Source organism: Rhinatrema bivittatum, chromosome 8, assembly GCF_901001135.1.
Source record: "Rhinatrema bivittatum chromosome 8, aRhiBiv1.1, whole genome shotgun sequence".
NCBI classification, from domain to species: domain Eukaryota; kingdom Metazoa; phylum Chordata; class Amphibia; order Gymnophiona; family Rhinatrematidae; genus Rhinatrema; species Rhinatrema bivittatum.
The window spans coordinates 210721726-210748775 of NC_042622.1; the positions used below are offsets into that span (position 1 = coordinate 210721726).

The window sequence follows — 27050 nt, forward strand, 5'->3', positions numbered from 1 at the left end:
GAGGTTATTTTGGCTGCGGCAGCAGCATGAGGTCTCCCACGGAGCATGAGAAAGTGTGTCAGGCCTGTGCTGTGAGGCAATCCTGCCTCTTGGTGGGCCAGCTGTGCCTCTGTGAGGAAGGGACCTCGGTGGAGATCGCACGAAGCAGTTGCTGCACTTGTTTTTCAGGCCAGGAAGGGAGGGGGGGTCAGAGGAGATGACTGTCATGTTGGCTCCAAGTGGCAGGAGGTATGCTGTTGCTAGAGAGCTCAGGGCCTCCCCTCGCCCACTGACTCCAGTGGATCAATGCCCTATAGAAAGTAGAGAAGGGGCAGGGGAGGCAAATGACATGGTGGAGAAGGGATCAAGGGCATCTGAGGAATTTTCCACAGATGTTATCTTGTTGCTACACAAGGCCTATCTGGCTAAGAAAGAAGCAGCGAATGTGCGACTGACCACACAGAAGTCCCAGCATTCAGGTAAGAGGCCTAAACCAGATATGCAGCCCACATCAGGGGGATCCTTTGGGGTGTGGGATGCCCATTGAGGGAAGATGAAGAGACCTCTGCAGACTTAGAGGGTGAAGATCTACAGGAGGGCCCATGAGATGACCCAGGCACTGATCCTGTGAGGACACCTGCAGGTAATGGGCCTGATGTGGAGGAGGTTCCTATCAAAGAAGAGGATAACCCTAGGATGGTGAGACTATTCCATATGGAGGAATTGCATTGCCTCATGCCCCATGTGGTGGAGGAAATGGGGATCAAGGTCACACAGGAGGATTCAGACAATGAAGGGGTGGACCCTGTACTGTAAGGACTACGTGGAACGCCAAAGGCTATCCTTTTGCTGAAAAAGATGTTTAGTTGACTGGGGATTCTTCTGAGGCAGGGCTGAAGGTGGCTAGGGCTATGACTAAATTGTATCCCTTGCTGGAGGAGAGCATGCAGCTTTGGAGACTTCCAAAGGTGGATGCGGTGGTGGCTGCAGTAATGAAGACGATAATCATTCCCATGGCAAAGTCAGTTGCACGAAAGGATATCTAGGATGAAACCTTGGCAATCCTGTTGAAGAGGGCTTGGCTTTTGAGCCTTTGAGCTGCAGTCTCTGTGCTAGCCTGATGCAGAGAGCTTGTTTGTGCTGGGTGCAGAAGGCACAGGGGGGAGAGGTCAGGGGCTCTCTTTGATTACAACCAGGTAGCTCAGTTGGAGGTGGGAATGGGCTATAGGGCAGATGTCCTGTACAACATGGTCCAGACATCTGATAGGAATACAGGATCTGCGGTTGCAGCCTGGAGATGCCTTAGGTTGTGCAAGTGGGCACTAGATCGGTGGTCTAAAGCTCAGCTGTATAATCTCCCCTGTAAAGGAAAGTTGTTGTTTGGAGAAGATCTGGAACAGCTGATGAAGTATTTAGGGGGAGTTGAAAGGAAACAAATTGCCCGAAGTTAAGCCCAGCCAGAAGAACTTTTCACCATATTCTCGCTTTTGAGAAAGGAAGAAGTTTCGCTCTAATAGGAGTTCTTCCCTGTCAATGCCGAAACAAGGTTTAAGAAGGCAGCAGTCCTTTCAGGAGTCACATAGACCTTCCAGAAAGAGTTCCAAGCAGGGGCCAGAGGAGGTTAAGACCTCCCCAATGAAGGCTAGATGGTCCACTCTTCCCTGGAAGCCAGTGGGGAGACTAGCCCTCTGACGAGGAGTGGCCCAACATCAGATCTGATCAGTGGGTTCTGGAAGTGATGAGAAGGCTACACCTTAAGAATTTTCATGCCCAAGCAGAGAAACCTGTGGGGTCCTGTTATGCTTCTCAGGCCAAGCAGGCACCATTTCAGGGATACATTGGCTTCCAGGTGCTACAGTTGCAGCATTGCCCGGTTCCCCTAAGAACAAGGACTAGGAAGATACTCAGTTTAGTTTATGGTTCCCAAGAAGGAAGGCACCATTCGGCCCATTCTCGCTCTGCAAAAGGTCTGCCTCGCTTTCACATGGAGATGCTGCAGAGTGTACAAGCAGCAGTTTGCAAAGGAGAGCTTCTCACATCATTTGATCTACCGGAGGCGTACCTCCATATTCCCATACATTCAGACCAGGGAAGCAGTTTCAGTTTTGCACACTTTCCGTCGGGTTGGTGACAGCGTCAAGGACTTTCACGAAGGTGATGGTGGCGGCAGCCTTCAGAAACCATAGCTGGACGATTGGCTCATCTGGGCAAAATCAGAGATGGAGTGGCACTGTTCAATTCAATGCATCATGGAGCGCTTGAAGGCCCTGGGTTGGGTGATAAATCTAAAAGCCTTCTGCAGCCATCCCAGCGGTTGGAGTATCTGGGGGGACATGGTTTGATACTCGCTTAGGGAAGGTGTTCCTAACTGCAGAGGGTAGTCAAGTTGCAGGCAAAGTGCTGCAGCTTTCGGTTCACAGAGTCTGGGATTACTGGTAGGTTCTGGGTTCTATGGCATCTATGCTACAGGTGGTCCCGTGGGCGTTTGCTCACATGTGGTTCACTCCAAAGGGCACTTTTGTCCCGTTGGAATCAGTTGCCAGAAGAATTTCAGCTTCCTTTAGCACATGAGGCAATCCATATCTAGTCTCTTGTAGTGGCGGTCCCATCCCAATTTGGAGAAAGAACTAGACCTGGAGATCCCAGCCTGGATGGTAATGACCAGAGATGCCAACCTCTGTGGTTGGGGAACGGTGTGGCAAGAGTAGACAGCTCAAGGTCAGTGGTCACTAGTGGAAGCATCCTGGTTGAAAAGCCAATTGAAACCAGGGCAGTTTACAGAATGATACTTGCCTCTCTTCCACAGATTCAGGGGGATTACAGGGGCCAGTGGTCTCAGACAATAAAACAGTGGCATACATCAATTGGCAAAGTGAGACAAAAAGTCAACTAGTGGCTCCGGAGGCCTAGGAGCTCTTTATCTGGGCCAAGAATCATTGAGCAGTGCTAGCAGTGTCACATGGGGCTGGAGAGGATAATGTGCAAGTAGATTATTGCAGCAGCTGGACCAAGGGCGATTGGAGTTGGCAGCAGAGGCCTTTGCCTTCATTCAGGACAGGTACCCTCTGCTGATAGGAATGCAAAACCCACTTGTCTGGACTGAACTGTGGTATTCCAGGACAAAAATTAGCAGGCAAGAATACATTTTCCTTTGCAACTGTTTAGTCAAACTTAGTCATAACCTATAGAACCTAACCAAATAGGGTCACCAACTTCGAGATGCCTCATTCCATACCCCTCCCACATAGCCCCATCACCCTATCCCTTCTCCCCTATTAACCACCAAGATACAAGAAATACTCGTATTATAATCTTCATGTATACAAATGCAAACAAATCCAGTTATAGTCAATGATCCTTCTGCCACTGATTAATAAAGGGTTCCCTTTTTTAAAAAGTAGTGAGTGATCCTTTACAAAATGAAGTTAGCTACCCCATTAGACATACATTCCAACTTTTTTTTTATGCAAGGCACTTAAGGCAGGTACAGTAACAGCTACTATTTTACACCAGGCTGCCACTAGAAATGGAGCTAATTATTTAATCTTCTTCAATGGCAGTTCAGTAAGAAAGAAAGTGAGAGAGGAGGGATCTTAGGATCTGCCTTAAGATTCAATTCCAATTTCCCCCCACCCTGCCATGCTTAACAATGAAGAAAGTAGCATGGGTCCCAGCATGACAGCCAGAAAACCTAGTGGGCTGGAGCATGCCCACTGCCAGTCCATACTGCACTGCCTCCATCTGTACTATCACAGCTTCATCTCATCATAAAAGGCTACTCCAACTTAGATTTCTTCTTCTTTCTTTTCTTCTTGCAGCTGGTGGAGACAGCAGCCAGCACTGGTTCTCGCTCCACCCCTGTATCTTCTGCATCAAAACTGTTACAGGAGCTACTGTAGATAAAAGAAAAATCATAATCAAACATTGATCCTGGGTCACCACCCTTGACCGACTGCCATCTGCTCCCCACCAGGGCAAACAAAATTCCCACTGCAGGATTAGTGGAGTGGATGCAACCAGGCAAAAAAGGATAGGGAAGGAGGGAGGCAATAAGAATAAGTGAGTGGAAGAAAAAAAAAAAGGGACTGGAAGCTATGGAGCAAACTGGAAAATATACAAGAAATTAAAGAGCAGAGACGAAGAAGAAGAAGAAAAAAAAGACTTGTGAGAATAGAGAAAGAGCCTGTTAATTCTGTAGCAGATTTTAAAGTACCACCCACCACTACACAAAATGTTCTTGTGCTGCTACATAAAAAAAAATATATATATATATATTCCCTATAAACCAGCCTAACATTTAATCTTCCAGGCTCAGATAGTTTTGTTAGCCCTGGCTTTTGACTGAGGACATCGCAGAAGAATAGGTCTCCTCAAGCAGAGTCATTTCAGAGAAGCAAGTTTTACCTAAAGGTCTCGCTGCACTCTCCCCCCTCTCTCTTTCTTTCAAAGACAGCAACAAAGAAGCCATTGGTGAGTGTTTCTGCTGGGGAAGCTCTGAGGCAGCACCTTGCACCACAGAAAGTGTCCAGGCCACGCTGGGTCCACGAGGGGAGAACGTTCATCAGCCTACCAAGGAAAGGAAGACAAAAAAACCCCCATATTACTAGAATGTCTTGCTCCCCTCCAGCACCTGTTTCTGCAGGTCAAAGCATGGTAACTGTCCAACCTGCCCAATGTACTTTCTCTTGCCAATACCCTACACCCAACTGATCACTGGCTTCCACTGTTAAGGATCCTCCATGCTTGTTCCAGGCAGCCTTAATGGAGAAATTACCAGATAATTTTGTTTTCCTCAGTGTAGACAGATGGACTCAGGACCAATGGGTTATGTTCTCCCCTGCTAGCAGATGGAGACAGAGTCAGGTTTCAAAGCTGATGTCACCTTTGATATACTCCTGCAGTGACCTCAGCCCAGCAGTATCTCTCTGTCTCCTAGCAGATATGGAGATACTTTCCCTACACAAAACAAGGTAGGTTTCACTGGTCATATTTTCTCATTTATGATATAACCACATGTGCAATACACCCACATATATTGTTTGCAGGACCCACACAATGAGTTTTGTCTATCAATCAAAGTCACGATTTGGTCATAGGTCCCTTTGCTGCTAACGTGGGCCAGAGACAGGCCTCAGGGAGGTTCCAGTTTCGGTTGCAAGCCTAACGCGGATGTCGAGCACCCCAGGATGGCTCCGGTCAGGGGTCTATAGCAGGGCCAAGTTTGCCCAATGAGTTATGGCTGACCCACGCCTTTGATCCTGTTATATGGGGGGGGGGGGGGTCAAGATCACGTCGGACCAGTGGATTCTCAGCGTGATAGAACATGGCTACACATTAGTTTGCTCATCCGCTCTGCAACCTTTTTCTGGAGTCCCCTTGCGAATCTCCGGAAAAAGAGTTTGTTGTGTGCCAGACTCTGGAGTGGCTTTGAAGTCTGGGGGCTATCGTTCCCATCCCTCACCCAGAACAGGGGACGGAACATTACTCCATTTACTTCGTCATCCCGAAGGAGGGGGGAACTTTTCGGCCCATCCTTGACTTAAAGAAGGTGAATGTGGTTCTCAAGGTGCCCCATTTTCAGATGGAGACGCTCTGCTTGGTCATTGCAGCAATGCAGACCGGAAAATACCTGGCATCCCTGGCTCTGCCGGAAGTCTATCTCCACATTGGGATTCACCAGGACCATTAGAGGTTCCTACACTTTATGGTATTGGGGCAACATTTCCAGTTCTGTGCTCTACCATTTGGCCTTGCCATGGCCCTGCAGACCTTTACCAAAGTTATGGTGGTGGTGGCTGTACGGAAGGAGGGAATTCAGGTGCATCCCCATCTGGACGATTGGCTCATCCAAGCAAAGGCGGCAGACCAATGCTCACAGGCAGTAGAGGTGGTCTTAGACTGCTTCAGATCCTTGGGCTGGGTGGTCAATCTCACCAAGAGCCATTTAGTCCCCTCCTAGGTTCTGGACTTTTTAGGGGCGCACTTTGATATCAGAGTGGGCAAGGTTTTTCTCTTGGACAGAATTCTCAAATTGCGCAGCCAGGTCCAGAGCCTGTTGCAAGCCTCAGTGCCCAGGGACTGGGATTACTTGCAGGTTCTTGGCTCCATGGCATCGACTTTAGAGCTTTTCCCATAGGACTTTGCGCATATGAGGCCTCTACAAGCTGTATTGCTGTCCTGCTTGAACCCATTGTCAGAGCAATTCCACCTCCGGCTACCGCTTACAGCTGTTGCCAAGTCTAGTCTTTCGTGGTGGCTTGCCTAGGGCCATTTGGAGCGCGGGGTGGATCTGGAGATATCCCAGTGGATGGTGGTAACGACGGATGCCAGCCTTGCCGGCTGGGGAGCAGTGTGTCAGACTCGATCAGTTCAGGGCCGGTGGTTGCCAGTGGAGGTGTCCTGGTCGATTAATCGTCTCGAGACAAGGGCCATTCGGCTGGCTCTGGAGAGCTTCCTCCCCCCCCTTCTGCGCAATCAGGCTGTTCAAGTTTTTTCGGACAATGCAATGACAGTAGCCTATATCAACAGGCAGGGAGGGACCAAGAGTCTTCCTGTTGCTCTCGAAGCGGTGATGATGATGACCTGGGCAGAGCAGCATCTGGCGATGTTGGCAGCATTATACATTGCAGGATCGACCAACGTGCAAGCGGACTTCCTAAGCAGACAACAGTTAGACCCTGGCGAATGGGAGCTGTCTGAAACAGCCATGCGCCTGATACGTCACAAGTGGGGCAATCCTCATGTAGACCTCATGGCGACTCACAAATGCCAAGGCACCATGCTTTTTCAGTTGCCAAAGGGATTACAGAGCGGAAGGAGTCGATGCCCTGCTAGTCCCTTGGCCACTCAATGTTCTCCTGTACATGTTCCTGCCTTGGCCACTGGTAGGCAAAATAATCAGGATAGAACTCCACCTGGGATAAGTGATTCTCATGGCTCGAGTGGTGCGAAGGCCTTGGTTTGTGGACCTTGTGAATCTAGCCTTGGACGGGACCCTGATTCTGGGTCATCTTCCAAATCTCCTTCGCCAGGATCCTATATTTTTTGATCAGGTGGATCGCTTTTGTCTTGCAGCCTGGTTTTTGAGAGGCAACAGATGAGGAAGAAAGGCTATCATGAGGCAGTTGTTTCCCACCATACTGCGAGCACCGAAAAACCTCTACGTCCCTAGCATACGTTCGGGTCTGGAAGGACTTCAAGTCCTGGTACCAATCTCAGGGGGTGGATCAGAGGAGAGCTTCGGTGACATTAGCTCTTTCCTTTTTGCAGAATTGACTTGAGAAAGGGTTGTCTTGTAATTCCCGGAAGGCTCAGGTCTCAGCTCTGGGATATCTGAGGGGCCATATCCAGGGTTCTCTGGCTGCTCATCTTGATGTGGTGCATTTTTCTCCCGGGGGCGGGGGGTGAAACACGTGCGCCCAGCGCCTCGCAGACTTTGCCCTTCCTGGAGCCTGAATTTGGTGCTTAGGGGGTTGTGCGAGGCCCCCTTTGAACCTCTCAAGAAGGCTACTTTGAAGAATCTCACACTGAAGGTGGTTTTTTTTGGTGGCGATCTGTTCAGCCAGGAGGGTCTCTGAGCTGCAAGCTTTGTCATGCAGGGAACCTTTTCTATGCATCTCGGGATTCCGGAGTCTCGCTTCATACGGTCCCATCCTTTTTTTTTTTTTTTTTAAATTTAAAGTTTTATTGAGACATGTATAAGAAAGATACAAGCTGTACAATTAACAATGATGAAGTGATACATATAAAACAACAATAAAGCAGTAGAAGTCCTCAGGAAGTGTCTCTCAATGATTTAGACAAACTACCTCCCCCAAAACCCCCCCTAAACCTCCCACCCAGATCCTTCCCAACCCTGCTATTGTTCAGCTACAGTGGAGATTGGATGTGCTCTAAAGAAGGGAAGTGACTTAAGTGAAGGGGATGTAGTTAATGAAGAATAAGGTAGGGAATCATCTGGAAGCTAATGGTTACCTGCATAGACTCTGTTCAGGAATTAAAGTATTCATGAAGCCTGTACCTTCCAGGTGATATAAGGCTGCCATATCTTTTTGAAAGTCTCACTGGTTTTATGTTTTTGCGCTGTAATCTCTGCCAATATTTAAATTTTGTCCAAGTGGCATCTAACGTCTGCTATTCCCGGGCAAAGAGGTGATTTCGGTCCCATCCTTTTTTACCAAAGGAGGTCTCCACTTTCCACCTGACTCAGTCAGTGGAGCTTCCGGCTTTTCCTGAGGTGGAACAGAGAGATCCTCATTCGAGGCAACTGCGTCGGCTGGATGTCAGATGGGCCTCGTTGCTCTATCTGGAGGCTACCAATAGTTTCCGTTTATTGGATCATCCATGTGTCTTGTGGCATGGCGCCAAGAGAGGACAGAAGGCATCTAAAGCTACGATTGCTCGTTGGTTGAAGGAGACCATTGCATCTGCATATATCTGCTGTGGTCTTCCAGTCCCCGAGGGCTCATTCTACTCCAGCGCATGCAGCTTCCTGGGCAGAATGTCAGCTGGTTTCCCTGTAGGAAATCTGCAGGGCAGCTACCTGGAAGTCTTTACAGACCTTTGCCAGACACTACCGGCTGGACGTCTCCATCTGCTAGCAGGGAAGCAGATAACCCACTGGTCCTGAGTCCATTTGACTACACGCTAGGAAATCCAGTTTTTGGCTCGCTAAAGAAAACACACAATCTCTTATTTGCCTCAGATGTGTACTCTGTATTGTAGGCAGTCAATAGTCCTTTACTTTGAGATCTTAGTGTTTGCTGCGGGGTATATGGTTGTAATGTCACACCTATCAGACCAGTGCTACTGGTGTGGCTGATTTTAAATATTAATGTTAATACTTTATAATATATTTGGAAGTGTACTGGCAGCCAGTGCAGTGAGATCAGCGAGGGTGTAATGTGATCAAATAACCCACGGTCTGAACTGATCCGGGTACGTACAGGGAACTTATCTTTTTTTGAGATGTGGCAACCAGAATTGTACACAGTATTCAAGGTGCGGTCTCACCATGGAGTGATATAGAGGCATTATGACATTTTCCGTTTTATTCACCATTCCCTTCCTAATAATTCCTAACATTCTATTTGCCTTTTTGACTGCTGCAGCACACTGAACCGACGATTTTAAAGTATTATCCATTATGATGCCTAGATCTTTTTCCTGGGTGGTAGCTCCTAATATGGAACCTAACATCGTGTAACTAAGCAAGGGTTATTTTTCCCTAGACCTTGCACGTGTCCACATTAAATTTCATCTGCCATTTGGATGCCCAATCTTCCAGTCTTGCAAGGTCCTCCTGTAATGTATCACAATCCGCTTGTGATTTAACTACTCTGAATAATTTCCTACCGTTCACCTTTATCCACGTTTATTAACCCCTTCAAAAAAATAAAGCAGATTTGTTAGGCAAGACTTCCCTTGGGTAAATCCATGTTGACTGTGTCCCATTAAATCATGTCTTTCTATATGCGCTGCAATTTTGATCTTTAGAATAGTTTCCACTATTTCTCCCGGCACTGAAGTCAAGGTCACTTGTCTATAGTTACCCAGATCACTCCTGGAGCCCTTTTTAAATATTGGGGTTACATTGGCCACCCTCCAGTCTTCAGGTACAATGGATGATTTTAATGATAATTTACAAATTTTAATTAATAGATCAGAAATTTCATTTTTTAGTTCCTTCAGTACCCTAGGATGCATACCATAATGAAGGGACAACTATTATCTAATATCCAATTTGTCCTCTCTCTCAAAAGTTCTTGAAAAAGCAGTGTGAGTAAATGAGTAAAGTCTCAGTTTGAGTGATTTTTCCTAAATTAAAATTGATTTGGGTATTTAATATCATGTTCTTACAAGTGGTTTACCAGTTGAGATAACACTGCTTTTTCAAGAACTTTTGAGAGAAAGGACAAATTGGATATTAGATGATAGTTGTCTCAATCATCAATTCTACCAGTTTTATTTTTAAGGGTTGGTTTTAGCATAGCTTGTTTTGCCCAATATGGAGCCAATCCTTCTGAGAGCGAATGATTGATTATGGTTGCGATTGCAGGAGTGATTACACTGTGTACTAGTTTCAAGGAACTAGCTGGAACTGGATCACATGGGTGAATAGCAAGATTAATTTTAATGAGGATTTGACTCATTTCAAGTTTAGTTACTCTGTTGAATGCAGTTTATTTAGCCTGACCATGTGTTTCTTCAGTTCTTTTGTTGGCGACTAGGTGGGGAATTGCATTTTCAACCTACTGATTTTATCTAAAAAAGAAATAGCATATTCATTGCAAGCATTAATACCTGAACACTGCCTTCCCCTTCAGCATCGCCCCCCATAATACCTAAATGTCACAACCACCACATGTTGTATCTCACTGCCACATTCCTCTCCAGCATTTCCCCTTGTTAATACCTGAATGCTGCATTCCTCTCCAATGCATCCTGCACCACATCCTCATTCTCCTGCTGGTGCAGCGAGCACGTGGAGTAAACTACTCGCTGCACTTTGGGGAAGCTGAGCACGTGACCCAACATCCTCTTCTGAAAGGCCGCCAACGACTGCAGGCGTTCCTCACATGAGGACTTCATATCATCTGTCAGCTGGTTCAGGCGGTCCACAATCCCTGAGAGGGGTGGGACAGACAGAGAAGGAAGTCTGAACAAAACACTCAGAGAGATAAGGACGACTCATCCAATCTCTTCCCACAACCTAAAGAACATAGGTAAGGGAAGCCCAGCACATTCTTATCCCAAGCACTGTCTGTTCTCTCCTTCCTAGTATCCCTCCTCACCCTCTGCTGCCAAGCCCAAGTTCTACTTCTCCTGGCAATCTGCCTTTTAGCATGGTTCTCCAAGTCTCACCACTCATTGGTTCTTGTTTCTATGACCTACTCCCTCCTTTTCGGCTCCTCACAAGTTTCCCATCTCGCCATGCTGACCAACTGTGTGTGCACTGCCACTCACTCTTCGTAATCTCAGGTTTGACAATCTTCCCCTCTGTGAGCTACCCCATTAGCCCCAAGCTTGCTGATCTGTCTCTCTTACGTCTGTGAGTTGCCCCCTAGCCGCAGGCTCACCGATCTGCTCTCTCCTCTGACTCACCAGAACCACTACAGGATGGGTCCAGCAGGATATGTCTCACATTGCTGTACCTGGGATCACTGGGCTCCACCTGCAGAAAATCTTGATTTGCCAATTCATGACATGTGACTCCAGCACGCAGCAGGAGGGTGCTCATGGTGGCCAAACGCTTTGTGTCCAGGTCAAAGGCAAATATTTTCCTGTGATTAAAAATGGAAGAAAGAGGAATGAAATTAGTTTCACTTCCACAACATGGTCAAGAAGGTTCAAAATGCACAAAATCCTTGCTGGGAGGCAGCAGCCAAGAAAGAAAATAGAATGCTAAGAATTATTAGGAAAGGAATGGAGAATGAGACAGAGAATATCACAATGCTGCTGTATTGCTCCATGGCGAGACTGCACCTTGAATGGAGAAATTACTTACCCGATAATTTTGTTTTCCTTATAGCGTAGACAGATGGACTCAGGACCAGTGGGTTGTGTGTTCCTCTGCTAGCAGATGGGAGACTAGTCAGGTTTCAAAGCTGACGTCACCCTACATATACCACTGCAGTGACCTCAGCTCTTCAGTATTCTCTTCGAAAAGCCAATGTGGACATATATATCGAAGAACTTGATTAGAATTTGGATATTACTTGAGTAAACCTTTGGTTAACAAAACTTGGTTAAAAACTGAAGACTGCCAGTGTACTCAACCAACATATGTGTCGAAACCTGCCCTATTGTGAATGCCCTGAACTAGGGTAGGGCAACGGCTTATCCATATTCATATGGAATCTAGGTTCGCCTCATGGGTGATTCTTTGGCGCCTCTCCTGGACAGCCATGGGCAGGAGTCCATCTGTCTATACTAAGGAAACTGAAATTATCAGGTAAGTAATTTCTATATTTCCTAGCGTGTAGTCAGATGGTCTCAGCACCAGTGGGATGTACAACAGCTGCTCCCGAATGGGGCAGGAGGCTGCCCGTGGTCCAGTTAGCACTGCCCTTGCAAAGGCTGCGTCCTCTCGAATCTGGACATCCAGGAGGTAGAACCTGGAGAAGGTGTGTAGGGAAGACCACATCGCTGCTAGACAGATGTCGGCGGGAGACAGTATCTTAGCTTCCGCCCAGGATACTGTCTGGGCCCTCGTAGAATGAACTTTGACCTGAAGGGGTAAAAGCTTCCCTGCCTCTACGTAAGCTGCCTTGATTACTTCCTTGATCCAGAGAGCTATAGTAGCTCGCGAAGCTGCTTCACCCTGATTCTTCCCACCGTGAAGAATAAACAAGCGATCTGTCTTGCGCACCGATTCTCAGTGCTCCAAGTACTGCACTAGGAGTCTGCCAACATTTAGATGGCAAAGAAGGCAGGAGTCTTCTGTGTCCTGGTGTCCCTCCGGTGACAGTAAGGAGATGAACTGATTTAAGTGAATCTCCAAGACCACCTTTGGTAGGAAGGAGGGGACAGTGCGAAGCTGTACTGTTCTCACAGGACAAGCAGGATGGTAGTCCTCACATATGGGTGACATCATCAGGATGGAGCCCAATCACGGAAAACTTCTGTCAGTTTCCAGAACTTTGACTGGCACCTACTGGGCATGCCCACCATGGAACTAATCCTGCAGCCAGCAGGGGTCCCCCTTCAGTCTTCTTTTTTCTGCGCAGCAGTAGCCTCGCGGTTTAGGAGCTCTGAAGAGATTCCTGACAGGAATTTTCCTCACGGACTTAATTAAAATTAGATTGCCCAACAGGGATCCCTCCTCTAACTTTCTCAGGCCGCGGTACTCCGGTAAGTTTTTACCCGTTTTCTGTCTATTACAGTCTAGTTTGGCCCTCGTGGCCTACTGGCCGACGACCGTACCGCGGCTCGATTTTTTCTATGGCCATGGCGTCGGGTTTTCGTCGGTGCCCGGACTGTACTCGCACCATGTCTATCACAGACCCTCATGGAGTCTGTGTAATGTGTTTAGGCCAAGAGCATGATGTCCTGACTTGCACCAAATGTGCCCTTATGACACCAAAAAGTCGCAAAGCCAGAATGGAGAAGATGGGACTCCTTTTCCATGCTCACACCCCGACGCCGTCCATCGCACCGATGTCATCGAAACCGGCACTGAAGTCGCACCACCATCGACAATCGTCCGGTGACCGCCCGCCATCGACGTCTCCACGGCCATCGACTTCCGTTTCTTCCCCTCAAGATCGAGGGGATTGTAGGGAGAACATCGGCATCGTAAGTCTCGGACCGTCGAGGGAGTGAAATCGTCGACCGAGCCACCATCGAAGAAGCCCTGTCCAGGAACGGCACCGACCACTCCTGCGACCGGGACATCGAGGCCACCCTCACCCGATCGGGGTTTGGGAGCCGCGATTCCTCTGTTAAAGGTGGTCCCTCCGACTGTGCCTCAGCCTGCCTCTTCCATCACGGAGTCAGGGCTGATTGCCCCAGGTCTCCGGGAAGAACTGGACCGGCTGGTCCAGGAGGCCATCGACAAGGCGATGCAACGACTCCAGGTTCCTCCGGCACCGACACCGAGCATGGAACCGGTCACCGACCCGATTCCAGCAGCGCTGGCACCGCTGCTATCCCGGATGGAGGCACTCATAACTGCCCTTCCACCGGTGATTCCTGGGTCTCCGATGCGCTCCCCGATGATAGCTTCATCGGGAGGAGAAACACCATTCCGCATTCCTCCTTCGGGGGTATTGCCTCAGCCATTGTTGCCATGTTGTCCCTTGCCACCGATTCATTCATCGGGGGCGATATGCACATCGGCGCCATCGATGCCCCCCAGGCATCCGCGGTGCCCCCGGTGATTCCTTCGATTTTCTCGGAGCCTCAGCCGGGCCCTTTGGGTATCCAACCCCCTTCTCGTCCTACAGGTCAGCCTGGTGATCCTTATGACACCTGGGGTGATGATACTTCCACAGACACCGATGATTTACCTTCACCTCCTTCTCCTATTGAAAGTAGAAAGCGTTCTCCTCCAGAGGACCTCTCTTTCATTAATTTTGTGCAGGAAATGTCGGAATTGGTTCCTTTTCAGCTTCAGACGGAGCAAGATGATAGGCACCAGATGATGGAGCTCCTCCAATTCCTGGATGCCCCTAAAGTGATCACTTCTATTCCCATTCATCAAATTCTTCTTGCCCTCCTCAAAAAAAACTGGGAAAACCCTGGATCCATTGCCCCAGTACACAGAAAAGCTGACACTACTTATCTAGTACAGTCATCCCCTGGCTTTCAAAAATCTCAGCTTGACCACCACTCAGTTGTGGTAGAATCAGCTCAAAAGAAAGCAAAAAGGACGAAGCCACACTCCTCTACCCCTCCTGTCAAGGAACACAAGTTCCTAGACAATATTGGCCGTCGAGAGTTCCAAGGGTCCATGCTCATCTCCAGAATTGCTTCTTACCAGCTGTACATGACCCAATACAATAGGGTCATTTTCAAGCAAATACAGGACTTCTCAACGCTGCCTGACTAATTCCAAGAACATCTTTAAACCCTTGTCAACAAGGGGTTTTGAGGCAGGAAAGCATGAGATACGAACAGCTTACGATATCTTCGACACCTCCACTAGAGTGTCTGCAGCTGCCATGCATTTCGTGGCAAGATGCTGGGTCTGGCTCAAGCCTTCTGACCTTCGCCCAGAAGTACAAGACAGGCTCTCTGACCTGCCCTGTATAGGAGATAATCTATTCGGTGAACAGATTCAGCAAATAGTGGCTGAGTTAAAGGACCATCATGAGACCCCAAACAGCTCTCATCGATACCCTTCTGACTTCCCTTCTACACAGCCCTTCAAGAAGGAACGCTAAGAGTCATTCTTCCGCCCAAGGAAGTACTATCCCCCACCAAAGGTCCCGAGTTTAGCGAGGCCTTATCAAAAATCTCAGCCTCGCCAGCCCCGGAAGTCAAAAGCCCACAAGCAGCTCCCCAACCGGGGCCTGCTTCAGGTTTTGACTTTCACTTGGAGAGCACAGCCTGATCCCTCTGCCAGGCATACGGTGGGGAGGTAGATTATGCCACTTTCATGGAATGTGGCAATCAATCACAACCAACCAATGGGTGCTAGAATCATTGCTCAGGGGTTACCACCTGAACTTTCTTTGCTCTTCCACCGGACTACCCATCTCTACAAGCGTGGAGAGAGTAGTCCTTCTGGAGCAGGAGGTTTCCCTTCTTCTTCAGTTAAGAGCAATAGAACCCGTTCCTCTTTCACAACAAGGCCTAGGGTTCTATTCCCGGTACTTTTTTGATCCCCCAAAAAATCCAGGGGGCTTCGTCAATTCTGACCTGTGTGCCCTCACAAGTACCCTCCAGTGGGAAAAGTTCAAGATGGTAACCTTGGGCTCCTCGCTTCTACAAACAGGAGATTGGCTCTGCTCTCTGGAACCTCTAGGGACGCATACACACCACATTGTGATAGCTCCAGCTCATCCAAGTACCCTCCGGTTTTTAGTAGGGGCCCAAGGCACTATCAATACCGGGTGCTTCCATTTGGCCTAGTATCAGCACCACGAGTCTTTACCAAATGTCTCGTAGTTGTCGCAGCCTCTCTCAGGAAAGAATGGTGTTCACGTCTACCCCTATTTAGACGGCTTGTTAATCAGGGCCCCAACCCAGCAAGCCGCTCGATCGTCCCTGGATTTGACCTACACACTAATTTTCTCTAGGATTTCTCATCAATTACGAGAAATCCTATTTACTACCCCACTCTAAAACCTCGTCCTTCATTGGGGCAGACTTGGACACCTTACAGGCAAAAGCCTTTCTACCTCTCAACAACGAGTGCAAACACTCGTGTCTCTCGCCCACCAGTTGCAGTCTCAGTATACAGCAACAGCTCGGCAGTTCCTTGTCCTTCTCAGACACATGGCGGTCCTCAGTCCATCTCACACCGATGGCCCGCCCTGGCCATGAGAGTCATGCATTGGACTCTGAGGTCACAATGGATTCAAACGACTCAGTCTCTGTCAACCATTGTCCACATCACCGACGCACTCCGTCTGTCTCTCACCTGGTGGAAAGATCAGAACAATCTCTTCCAGGGACTGCCTTTTCAATCTACCAGATCCCTCAACTCTTCTCACCACCGATGCCTCCAACCTCGGCTGGGGAGCTCATGTGAACGATCTACAGACACAAGGATCTTGGTCTCCAGAGGAAGCCAAACACCAGATAAATTTCCTGGAGCTTCGAGCAATGAGATATGCTCTCAGAGCTTTTCAGGATTGCTAATCAAATCAATCATCCTGATTCAGAAGGACAATCAGGTGGCCATGTGGTACATCAACAAACAGGGAGGCACAGGCTTCTTCCTTCTGTGTCAGGAAGCTGCGCAGATTTGGGCGGAAGCGCTCTCCCCGCTCGATGTACCTCAGGGCCACCTTCTTGCCGGGAGTGCACAATGTCTTGGCAGACAAACTGAGTCGTGTCTTCCAACCGCACGAGTGGTCCGCTCAATCCCTCGGTAGCAACCTCAATCTTTCGCCAATGGGGATACCCCCAGACAGACCCTCTTTGCGTCCCCTCAGAACCAAAAAGTGAACAATTACTGCTCCCTCATTCGGAGCGAGCTCTCAGCCCAGAGATGCAGTCTCCCTCTTGTGGGCAGCGGTCTGCTTTCTTCATTCCCTCCACTTCCTCTTCTTTTGAAGACTCTCGTGAAGTTACGTCATGATCCTGATAGCACCTTACTGGCCACGCCAAGTGTGGTTTCCCATACTTCAGGACCTCTCCATCCGCAGGCACATTCCCTTGGGAAAGGACCCGCTTCTGATCACTCAGAACGACGGATGTCTACGCCATCCCAATCTTCAGGCCTTGTCCCTGACGGCATGGATATTGAAAGGTTAATCCTTCAGCCACTTAAACCTTTCAGATTCGGTTTCTCGTGTCCTGATTGCTTCACGGAAGCCTTCCACAAGAAAGTCTTATTCCTATAAATGGAAAAGGTATACATCAGGTGTTCTTCACAGTCCCTTGATCCCTTTTCCTGTCCAATCCCAAGATTTTTGGACTCTCTCTGGCATTTATCGGAATCAGGTCTAAAGACCTCTTCAATCAGAATGCATGTCAGTGCGGTAGCCGCCTTTCATAAAGGTGTCGGGGATGTCCCTATATTGGTACAACCCCTCGTAACACGCTTTCTTAAAGGCTTGCTCCATATCAAGCCACCTTTGCTTCCTCTGGCCCCTTCTTGGGACCTTAATCTGGTTCTCGGTCGGCTCATGAAACCTCCATTCGAGCCTCTTCACTCCTGTGACCTAAAATCTCACATGGAAAGTGATTTTCCTTTTAGCTATCACTTCAGCTCGCAGGGTTAGTGAGTTACAGGCCCTAGTTACCTATCTGCCTTACACTAAACTCCTGCAGGACCGGGCGGTACTTCTTTCCGCAACTCGCTCTAAATTTTACTTAAGGTAGTTTCGGAGTTTCACATTAATCAATCCATCATACTACCTATCTTCTTCCCCAGGCCCCACTCCAACCCAGGGGAACAGGCTCTGCATACCCTTGACTATAAACGGGCTCTAGCGTTCTACCTAGACCGTACAGTTGCCCACAGGAAGAGCACTCAGTTATTCGTCTCTTTCCATCCCAACAAATTAGGGCAACCTGTGGGTAAGCAGACTCTCTCCTCCTGGTTGGCGGACTGCATATCTTTTTGCTATCAGCAAGCAGGCATTCCTTTTCAAGATCGTGTTAAGGCACACTCTGAGGGCCATGGCGACTTCAGTAGCACACCTACGATCGGTGCCGCTTCCTGACATTTGCAGGGCTGCCACCTGGAGCTCACTCCACACTTTCGCAGCCCACCATTGCTTGGACAAAGCCGGAAGACAGGATTCCATCTTCGGCCAATCTGTCCTGCATAACCTTTGGCAGTCTATCATTAAAACCCAGCCTCTAGCCTATATTAGGCACCGCTCATGTTAATTATGTTATTACCCCCATATATCTTAATCCAAGTTAATTTGACCGGTTCATTGTAAGACATTTACTTGTCATTGTTGTTATTGTTTAAAATGTAAACCGAATTGATCAATAATTTTGTTATTGGAAAGTCGGTATAGAAAAATGCTAAATAAATAAAATAAAATAAAATAAATAAATAACCTATTTCCAACGTTACGTACCAACACCCTTCCGCCTGCCCGGTGGTTCAAGATGCCCTCTACCAAATTCCACCCCAGTTGTTGTGCCTGTTGTACGCCGTTGGGTACATTTGGTGCATGTTCGGACATCCTCAGCTCGGTACTCACCCATATGTGAGGACTACCATCCTGCTTGTCCTGTGAGAAAGCAAATGTTGCTTACCTGTAACAGGTGTTCTCACAGGAAAGCTAGATGTTAGTCCTCATGAAACCCGCCTGCCGCCCTGCGGTGTTGGGTTCGTTTTCTTATTTTATTTTTCAGCACTGCCTGTAGCTTTCAAAACAAGACTGAAGGGGGAACCCTGCTGGCTGCAGGGTTAGTGCCATGCTGGGCATGCCCAGTAGGGGCCAGTCAAAATTCTGGAAACTTTGACAGAAGTTTTCCGTGATTGGGCTCCATCCTGATGATGTCACCCATATGTGAGAACTAACATCCTGCTGTCCTGTGAGAACACCTGTTACAGGTAAGCAACATTTGCTTTCCTGGAGTAAATCAAAGGAATGCTTCCCGACAGGATAGTGCCTGTAGTTCCGAGATGCAAAGGGCCGAGCATATCGCCACCAAGAATACCATTTTTTGTGTTAATAGACGTAGCGACAGACTGCACATCGGTCTGAAGGAAGGTCCTGCTAGGAAGTCCAATACTAAATTGATGTTCCATCGGGGGACCATCCACTTTAAGGGTGGTCGGAGTTGTTTAATCCCTTTTAGGAAACAGGCCAAGACCGGATGTGCCGACAGATGGTTTCCGTTCACCTCAGCCCTGAAGCAGGAGAGGGCTGCTACCTGGACCTTGACGGAATTGAGGGACAACCCTTTCTTCAGGCAGTCCTGTAAAAATTCCAGAATCATGGAGTATCTTGGATGTTCGAGGGGACACCCCGCGGTCCTCGCACCAGGCCTCAACAACGGATTTCATCATGACAGCAATGCCACCTGTAGAGCATGCATGTGGGCAAAAGCCCATGGCCAAATTCAACGTAGATGCCATTGAATCCAGGACCTAAAGACAATCCCATGCCCTGGGCACTGCCATCCACAAAATCCACACCACCTGGGATTGTAACTTCCCAATCCTCTCCAAGGTGAGAAATACTCTGCCGAGCTGAGTACTGAACTTCGCCCCCAAGTATTCCAGCATCTGTGTAGGGCTTGGGTGACTTCACCAAATTCACCACCCAGCTCAAGGAGCGCAACATATCCATCGCCGTGAGCACAGACTGCCGGCATACCTCCTCCGATTTCCCTCAGATAAGCCAGTCATCCTGGTAAGTATGAATTAGCATCCCCTTCCAGCACCATCACCTTTGTGAACGTGCGAGGAGCAGTCGCCAAGTTGAACAGGAGGGCCTGAAACTGGAAATGTTACTCCAGAACCATAACATGAAGAAACTTTGATATTCTGTAGTGGAATTGGTATTGTACCTTAAAAATCTTTCTTGACTTAGTCAGTTGTAAATTGTGATTGTCCACATATTTCTGCTACAAACTATTATGTTTGTAAAGTTAAAATTTTATAAAGAGTTTAAAAAGAAAAAAAAAAAGAAACTGATGTTCTTCCCAAATGGATATGTACAGATAGGCTTCCGTCAAGTTCAGCAAGGCCCGAGGCCCAAAAAACCTCCACTCGACGGTTCACAACGTTTACATATCCTCTCCCCTCCACTCCTGATGGAACTGACAACGGGGGAGGGAGTTCATCACCTTCCGAGCTGTAGCCTCTCTCCTGTCTGACAGGCTGTTTACACTCCCAGTGTTGATCCTGACAGGACTTTGAGAACTTGTGACTCTCCTACCAGCCTCATTTCCCCCGGAGAGCCCCTCCCCTCCAGAAATGAATCGCAGCATAGCGCCGCTGAATTCAGCTGTTTCCGAGCCAAGCTGCTGGCCAGCAAGCTTTCCTGTGCTGGGAAACCGCTGTCAGTGCTATCGTCTCCTTGCGGGCCTGCTGCAGAGAAACAGAAGCTGCATGATCGTGGAGCGCGGGAGAGGAGGGGGAACACTGCCCAACGCAGCCTCTGACTCCCCGAGCGGCCCGAAGCCGCAAACAAAGGAACTACACTGCTCCCTTCCCCAGCCCGGGCCTGCCCCAGTGATCAAACCAGGAAGAGCCAGAGTGGTTGCTGCTGAAAGAAAATGTAACACTTTTTTTTTCTTTAAAGAAACAGCAGACACAGCAAAGGAAGAAATTAAAAAAAAAAAAAAAGGAATACTTCCCTGCTGCTGGCAACACCTCTGGGAAGGAGCCTTCAGGAGATAAGAGGGAACCAGGACCCTTGGATCTGCTGCGGGCTAAAGCTGATCAGGAATTACCAACCCCCCGCTTCCCAGGCTCAACCTGAGAGATTGTCCACGAAGGAACCTAACACCTCAGGAAGCGATTTCTAACCTCTCTTCTTTCTTTCTTCTTAACTGCAGGTTTTCACCACTACCATCTGCTGGAGACAGAGAAATACTGCAGGCACTCTCAGTTATGTAGCAGTGTCTCAAAGATTTTAGTTCTCTGCCTCCATCTGCTAGTAGGAATGCAAAATCCACTTGTTCGGACTGATCTGTGGTACGAACATGAACAGGAATTACAACCAGACCCACAAATATGGTCTGCTCCATACTGGGGTTGAAGCCCTTTCCCTCTACCCTCACTCACCCAACATTGTTCAGGATTGCAGCCAGATGACTGGTTTTGTTTCCAGGGGCAGCACAGGCATCAATCACATGGCAGCCAGAGGGGGGATCCAGGAGGAAGGCTGGAAGGCTGCTAGCCTGCAAACACCAACAATCGATCAGAATGATCCACTCCCCCCCCCAAAAAAATATTTTTTTTCAACCCCCCTCACCACCACCACCATCACACTCTGGCATTAATGCACTTCCACTCTTTTATTCGTTTCACTGCACCTTGTCCTGCAGGATGATGTGTCCAGATTTGTACAGGAAATCCTGATGGAAGTCGGTCCTAGGTGGGAAGACCAGTAGCTCACGCAAGTGACAGTCTGTCAGGAACTGCTTCCCCGAGAGACGTCCCAGTTCCTGCACACTAATAGCAGAGAGTACCAATCAACCAAAAAGAGCAAAGTGGTGTGAGGTGGGACAAGACTTCGGAGGACAAGAGCAGAAAAGGGGAGGAGGAGGGGCAGCCGGCTGCACATACCTGGATGCTCGGCCCAGGTAGGTATAGTTCTGCCGCTTGAAGTAATCGATGACATCTTCAGTACTGGTTTTCAAAGTGTTTACACGGACATACCGAGGCAACAGAACTGTAGGAAGAACAAACTGGTGATACTTGGCTGAAGTGACACCATGACAGGCTGCCTATAAGGCATCATCTGGAAGAGGACCATCATTACCCTACTGCACAGTGTAAAACAAACTGACAGGAAAAGGCATGACGCCACTTCGACTGATGTTTATCCAGGTGCAACACCTTTCACACCTTCTCTCCACATCTATTCAGACCCGTGTGCCAACAACTGACCTGCCAGAGCACCATCTTCTATGCCTCCCCAACCTCCACTCAGCTACATATAGTACCATCTGAGACCCCCTTTCCCCCCAAAATCCAGGCATAGTTCTATTCCTCCCAGGTGCACCCAGATACAGAGCCACCTGCTCTCTCACTCTTCAAATCTTCCACTTTCTGCGCTAACCCATGTACACAACTACCTTCTGCCCCCTTCTAATGGCTGTACCATGAGGAGCCATCTCGCCTCTGCACATATCTGTATTCCTCTCCCCTTACCCCAAGCACACTAGCATCCAACCAGGAAACAGGATTTCAGATGGGGGCTCAAAAAAAAGAATTCATAGGAACTTAAACCTTTATGCTTTCAGAAAGGCTGGATTTCCAAAGCATCAATTACACGAGACATCTAGTATATGCTATAAAAATCCTTGCTTATGATGCCTTCTCACTTATGAGTATCTGAGGAGGGAGGTTTACAAAATCTTGAAAGGACTTGAACAAGTTAATGTAAATCGGAGGGACTGGGGGGGGGGGGGGGGCACTCCATGAAGTTAGCAAGTAGCTCCTTTAAAACAAATCAAAGAAAATTCTTTCCCTCAGTGCATAGTTAAGCTCTGGAATTCATTGCCAGAGGATGTGGTTACGGCAGTTAATGTAACTGGGTTTAAAAAAAGGTTTGGCTAGGATAGCCTAAACCCTAGAAACAGGGCAAGACTGCAGGGTTTGCACCATCTCCATCTGCTGGAGACAGAGAAATACTGAAGGGATGCAGAAGGCACACTAGATTAAGTGAGGGTGCCCTTCAAGTTTTTCTCTGTCTCCATCTGCTGGAAGGGAGGCATACCCCATGGTCTGGACTGATCCGGGTACGTACAGGGAATAATTAATAAGCAATAGCAGCTGGAGATTTATTTAATGTTTGGGTATTTGCCAGGTTCTTGTGGCCTGGATTGGCCACTGTTGGAAACAGGATACTGGGGCTTGATGGACCCTTGGTCTGACCCAGAATGGCATGTTCTTATGGGTTAAGGTTAGCATTAGCAGGCACACCCTCTCCTCCCCATCTCATGAGCGATTGTACCTTCAGTTGCCCCTTCCACAGGAGTCAGCAAATCCTCATTTCTGCTGACCTTCCTCTTTATCTTCAGGCGAGCAAGTTCTGCCTGCAGCCGGGCACGATGCTTCTGGAGTGTCACCTTCCAACCACCGCCACACTTCAGTCCTTTGCCAAAGAGGAAGTCATAGACCAGCACCTGAAGGCAAACGGGCTCTGTAATATACTCCTGGGGGAATTCTGCGCAAAACAATTTAAAATTCTGCGCACAAAAATTTAAAATTCTGCAAACTTTATATTGGTCAAAATAACACAATTTTCATGAAGGTCCTTAAATAATTACATTTTAAATTAATACAGAAAAAAGTTATTACTTAAAGATGCAGAATTTTAAATATTTTGAGCAGAATTTCCCTAGAAATTCACTGTAAGACTGTCCCTTCCACTCGCTCTACCTTCTCCCCGGGCCACTTTGCCCTCTCAGACCCCAACTCCTCCAGGAGCAGCAAAGTCAAAGACATCCAATTCCAGAGCAAAGAGTGCACCCTATATCCATCACAACTGCCACACTGAGGGCCAAACGAGCACAAAAAGCATGCATTGCAGCTGCCAAACCCAGGGTCAAGACCATATTCTGTACATATCCCATTTTCCAACCTAGGGACAAGAGAGCAGCACCCTACGTACACTATGGCCCCTCCAACCTCCAGAAGGAAGAGTCAGAAGACAGGGGAAGGCATGGAGAGGTGGTGTTCATAGGGAAGAGGTATAGAGGTCAGTAACATATTATGAGAGAGATACAGAGATGGAAAGTATATGGAGAAGAGCCGATCAGGAATGCCAGATTTAACTGACAGTTATTTGCCTGAGCTCAAAGGCTACAACTTTTCCTGAATTCTAGTTCAATGTAATAAGCTCTGAGAGCACAATCTCTCTGGAGAGAGATATGGGGAAAAGGTGCAATGTAGTGGCTGCAAAAAAGCTTGCTCTAAATGTCAATAAAAACTAAAATGATGATCCTTTCCCTTCTGTACATATCCCTGAAAAGATGTCTTCCAAGGACAGCATATTTCCTTTACAAGTAGTCCATAATCCGTGTTTTCATAGATCTATTACTGTCCATGCATGTTTTAAAGATTTAATGCGAGCAATCTTCTTTCTGTAAGCTATGCTTATTATGGCACTTGAAGCCTGTACTGGATCCACCTGATTTTCGAGTTCTTCAATCCCTTCTTTTTTCCCCCCAGACTTGAATACTGCAATTCTCTTTTCACTGATCTCCCTGCTTATGTTGTTCGCCCTTTACAAATAATACAAAATTCTGCAGCTCATTTGATAAGGTACCTCTACATGAGATCATATCACTCTTGTATTGCAAGCACTTCACTGGTTATCAGTTATATACCGTATTCAATATAAACTCGCTATCACTATCCACACCTTATTGAACAGCCTCTCGCTATGTATTACAGTCACATCAGCCCAACTCAGACACTACGATTGTCAAATCAGGGGTTGTTGGATGTCCCCTCTCCAAGACTTCTCAACTGCTGGACCCATGTTATGAACTCCCTTCCAACGAGATAAGATCCCAGATTCAAAATGTTTTAACACAGCTCAAAAACATCTATTTCTTAAGGCTTATTGCTCATTCTGCTAACCTCTGATTTATGATGTTCAGGCTCTCCAGTATTTGTGTTGCGACTGCTTATGATTGGAAACAGTTTTATTTAGTTTTATTTTAATATTTATCTTGTTTTAGACTCATTATTTATGTTATTTTGTACCCTGCCCTGACCCTTGAAAGGGCAGGTAAATATTTTAAAATAAATAAGTGCAGCAACAACAGAAGAGTTAGCAGCTGGATCTGCAGCAATGCAGGCGCTCTAACAGTTCAGTCTGTCTGCGATGATAGACTTAATATGCAGCTGAGTCTGTCTGGTAGGCTGCAAGCACAATAAAAACTAGAAGTCCTAGTGGAAGCACAGGTGCTTGCATAACCAGGTCTACCCAGCAGGCTACATGCTCCTCGTGGTGACCGAATAGGTGGGTCACCGCATGGAAAGGCTACAGTTTAACAGCTGCACTTATTCTGGTGGCTGTTTGGATAAATGGGAGGAGAGAGGGGCTGGGTGTGAACTTGAAAAAAAGGATCTTGTATGCTTGGCTTTCCAGCAGGGTGGAATACAATGGAAGATGATGATAAAAATTGACTTGGATAAGGAGTGCTATTCTACAGGCAGTCATGCGCTGTGTCTGTCAGCTGGGATATACTCTTGGCAGCAGATAATTGGGCAAGCCTGAATGGACTATAGTTGGTCCTTTTCTGCCATCTTCTATTGAGGTATTATATATAGGGTACATAGTATAATGGGTAAAGGTGTGTTTGGGAGCACACTGTGCCAGGAGTATGGGTAAAACACAAACCTGGGAGATGTAAGGAAGAATATGGAGGGCATGGTAAGAGTGATATGCTCGATCATATCTTGAGAATTGTATACATAGTAAGAGCTAGTATAAAAAAGTTACGTAGTACCTTTGCTAAGCTCATCTTCAGCTTCCTTTCTTCCTTCAGCAGGTTAGCGCTAGAGATGATTTCCTGCAAGACGCCGGAATAGCGCAGTGTCTCGCATACTAATGCATACAGCTGCTTCACGTTCTGTTTCAGAAGGAACATGGAAATCAGGAGCGCAACACATCAGCACAGGAGTCATATTCTGCATGAGACACCTGTGTATGTCCTTAGAGACATTTTCTTTTTGTAAGTTCTAACATGCTAACGTAATTTATAAATTATATTGACAAACTTGTAACTCGCCATCCATGTCTGCTGAATTTTGGAAGTAGAAGGAGGGAACTTCTCTACTGCACGGAGCCTACAGCCACAATTTATTGGGAACAGTTTGCACCAACCAGTGAAAAATTCTCCCAATGATCTGACAGACAACCCAGCCCAGAAATCTCTCTTCACACCCAATAGGGTCAAGCATGCTGAACTCCATTAGCAATAAGCGCAGTGGCTACCAGAAAGGAAACTTGTCAGCTTCATTTTTTTACACAAATCACAATTTTCAACCTTTTCTAAATATATTATTGAATGTTTGATAACGACCCTCACTGGATTCATTACTTGGCTTGGCAAGTGGGGAGCCTGCGTTCATATAGCAGCCAAAGTAAGCAGAAAGTTATCCTGGAGGAAGGCTAACAGGAGAGAACCCGGGTGGGGGCAGGGCCCAAGCCTCAGAGTGCAAGGAGAGGAAAGGACCAAGGCTAAGGAGTGGTCCAGTACTCAATTAGGATCCATAAATGCATTAAGTAACATCAGTAAATTCTATAAAGATCTTATTTATTTTGAACTTTCTTCGTAAATTATATAAATACATATATACGGTTTTAGTACAATTAAGTGTTCAATATAATGTTTATTTAAAAGTGTAAATGGAGCATTTTATAACGTGAAGTATCCACGCGTTGCACGTAAAGGCGGCAGCGTCCAGGCCTCTTGCACCGATACCGATTCTGAATTTAGTTTTCCTCGGGCCCAAACTCCTAGACCTCATAGTGAAGTCCGGCTCCGCTCACCGTGTACTTGCTGTTATACACCAGGCTCTTTACGGCTCCCTGCTGCCGCTGCGCCCGCTCCAGGATTCCGGCCGCCGTCTGATACAGCTGCGCCATGTCCCCACAGCTTCCGACACCCACGCAACTCCTTTCCCCGAATTCGTCTTCTCTCCGGTCCACACACGTGCAGCCCACCACTTCGCCACAATGTCGCAAAAAAAAAAAAAAAAAAAAAAAATTTGACGACAGCTCCGCCTGCTTTCCGACAGAGGGCGACCTGTGATTCAGTCACCTGCTGCCGCCCGAATAACTGAGCACTTCCGCGTTGTTCTCAAAATCAAGAGGTCTCGCGAGAAGAGCGCGCGGCTCCCATGTATATTCTAAGAGCTGCGGGCAGTCCTGAAGCTGTCGCGTCTTCTGTGGGTTGCGGCGGAAACGGTCGGACTGACAGCCAGGTCTGCTGCCTGGTGGAGGGGGTGGCAGGGTAGGGAGGGACGTGCTTGGTGAGCTGCAGTGAGAGAAGGCATGCAGGCTAACTGCTGGCGAGGTGGGGGTGGCAGAGAGAAAAGGTTAGGGACGGGGCGCAGAATTGGAGTTTGGCTAGGGACAATGCCGGCTCTTGGACACCTAATGTCACCCACCTCTCTAGATATTATCTCCCTTCATCCAATTTTTCGAACCCTCTAGCCCAGTGGTTCGCTACCTTTTTCTGGTCGGGACACACCTGACAGATGCTTCTCACGCGTGTCAACACACTGAACACGT

The 27050-nt window shown here is 47.7% G+C and overlaps 1 protein-coding gene across 1 annotated transcript; it reads right to left on the reverse strand.

Annotated features, from left to right (window-relative positions):
• Positions 1-1499: 1499 nt before the first annotated feature.
• Positions 1500-26507, reverse strand: NSUN5 (NOP2/Sun RNA methyltransferase 5). Its single transcript, XM_029612949.1, has 10 exons — positions 26307-26507; positions 25261-25383; positions 22752-22923; positions 21359-21464; positions 21106-21244; positions 20855-20970; positions 11083-11261; positions 10394-10604; positions 4384-4545; positions 1500-3872 (listed from the first exon to the last, which is right to left on the reverse strand). Exons 1-10 carry the CDS (start codon positions 26400-26402, stop codon positions 3755-3757), a joined length of 1422 nt encoding a protein of 473 aa, XP_029468809.1. The 5' UTR covers positions 26403-26507; the 3' UTR covers positions 1500-3754.
• Positions 26508-27050: the final 543 nt, after the last annotated feature.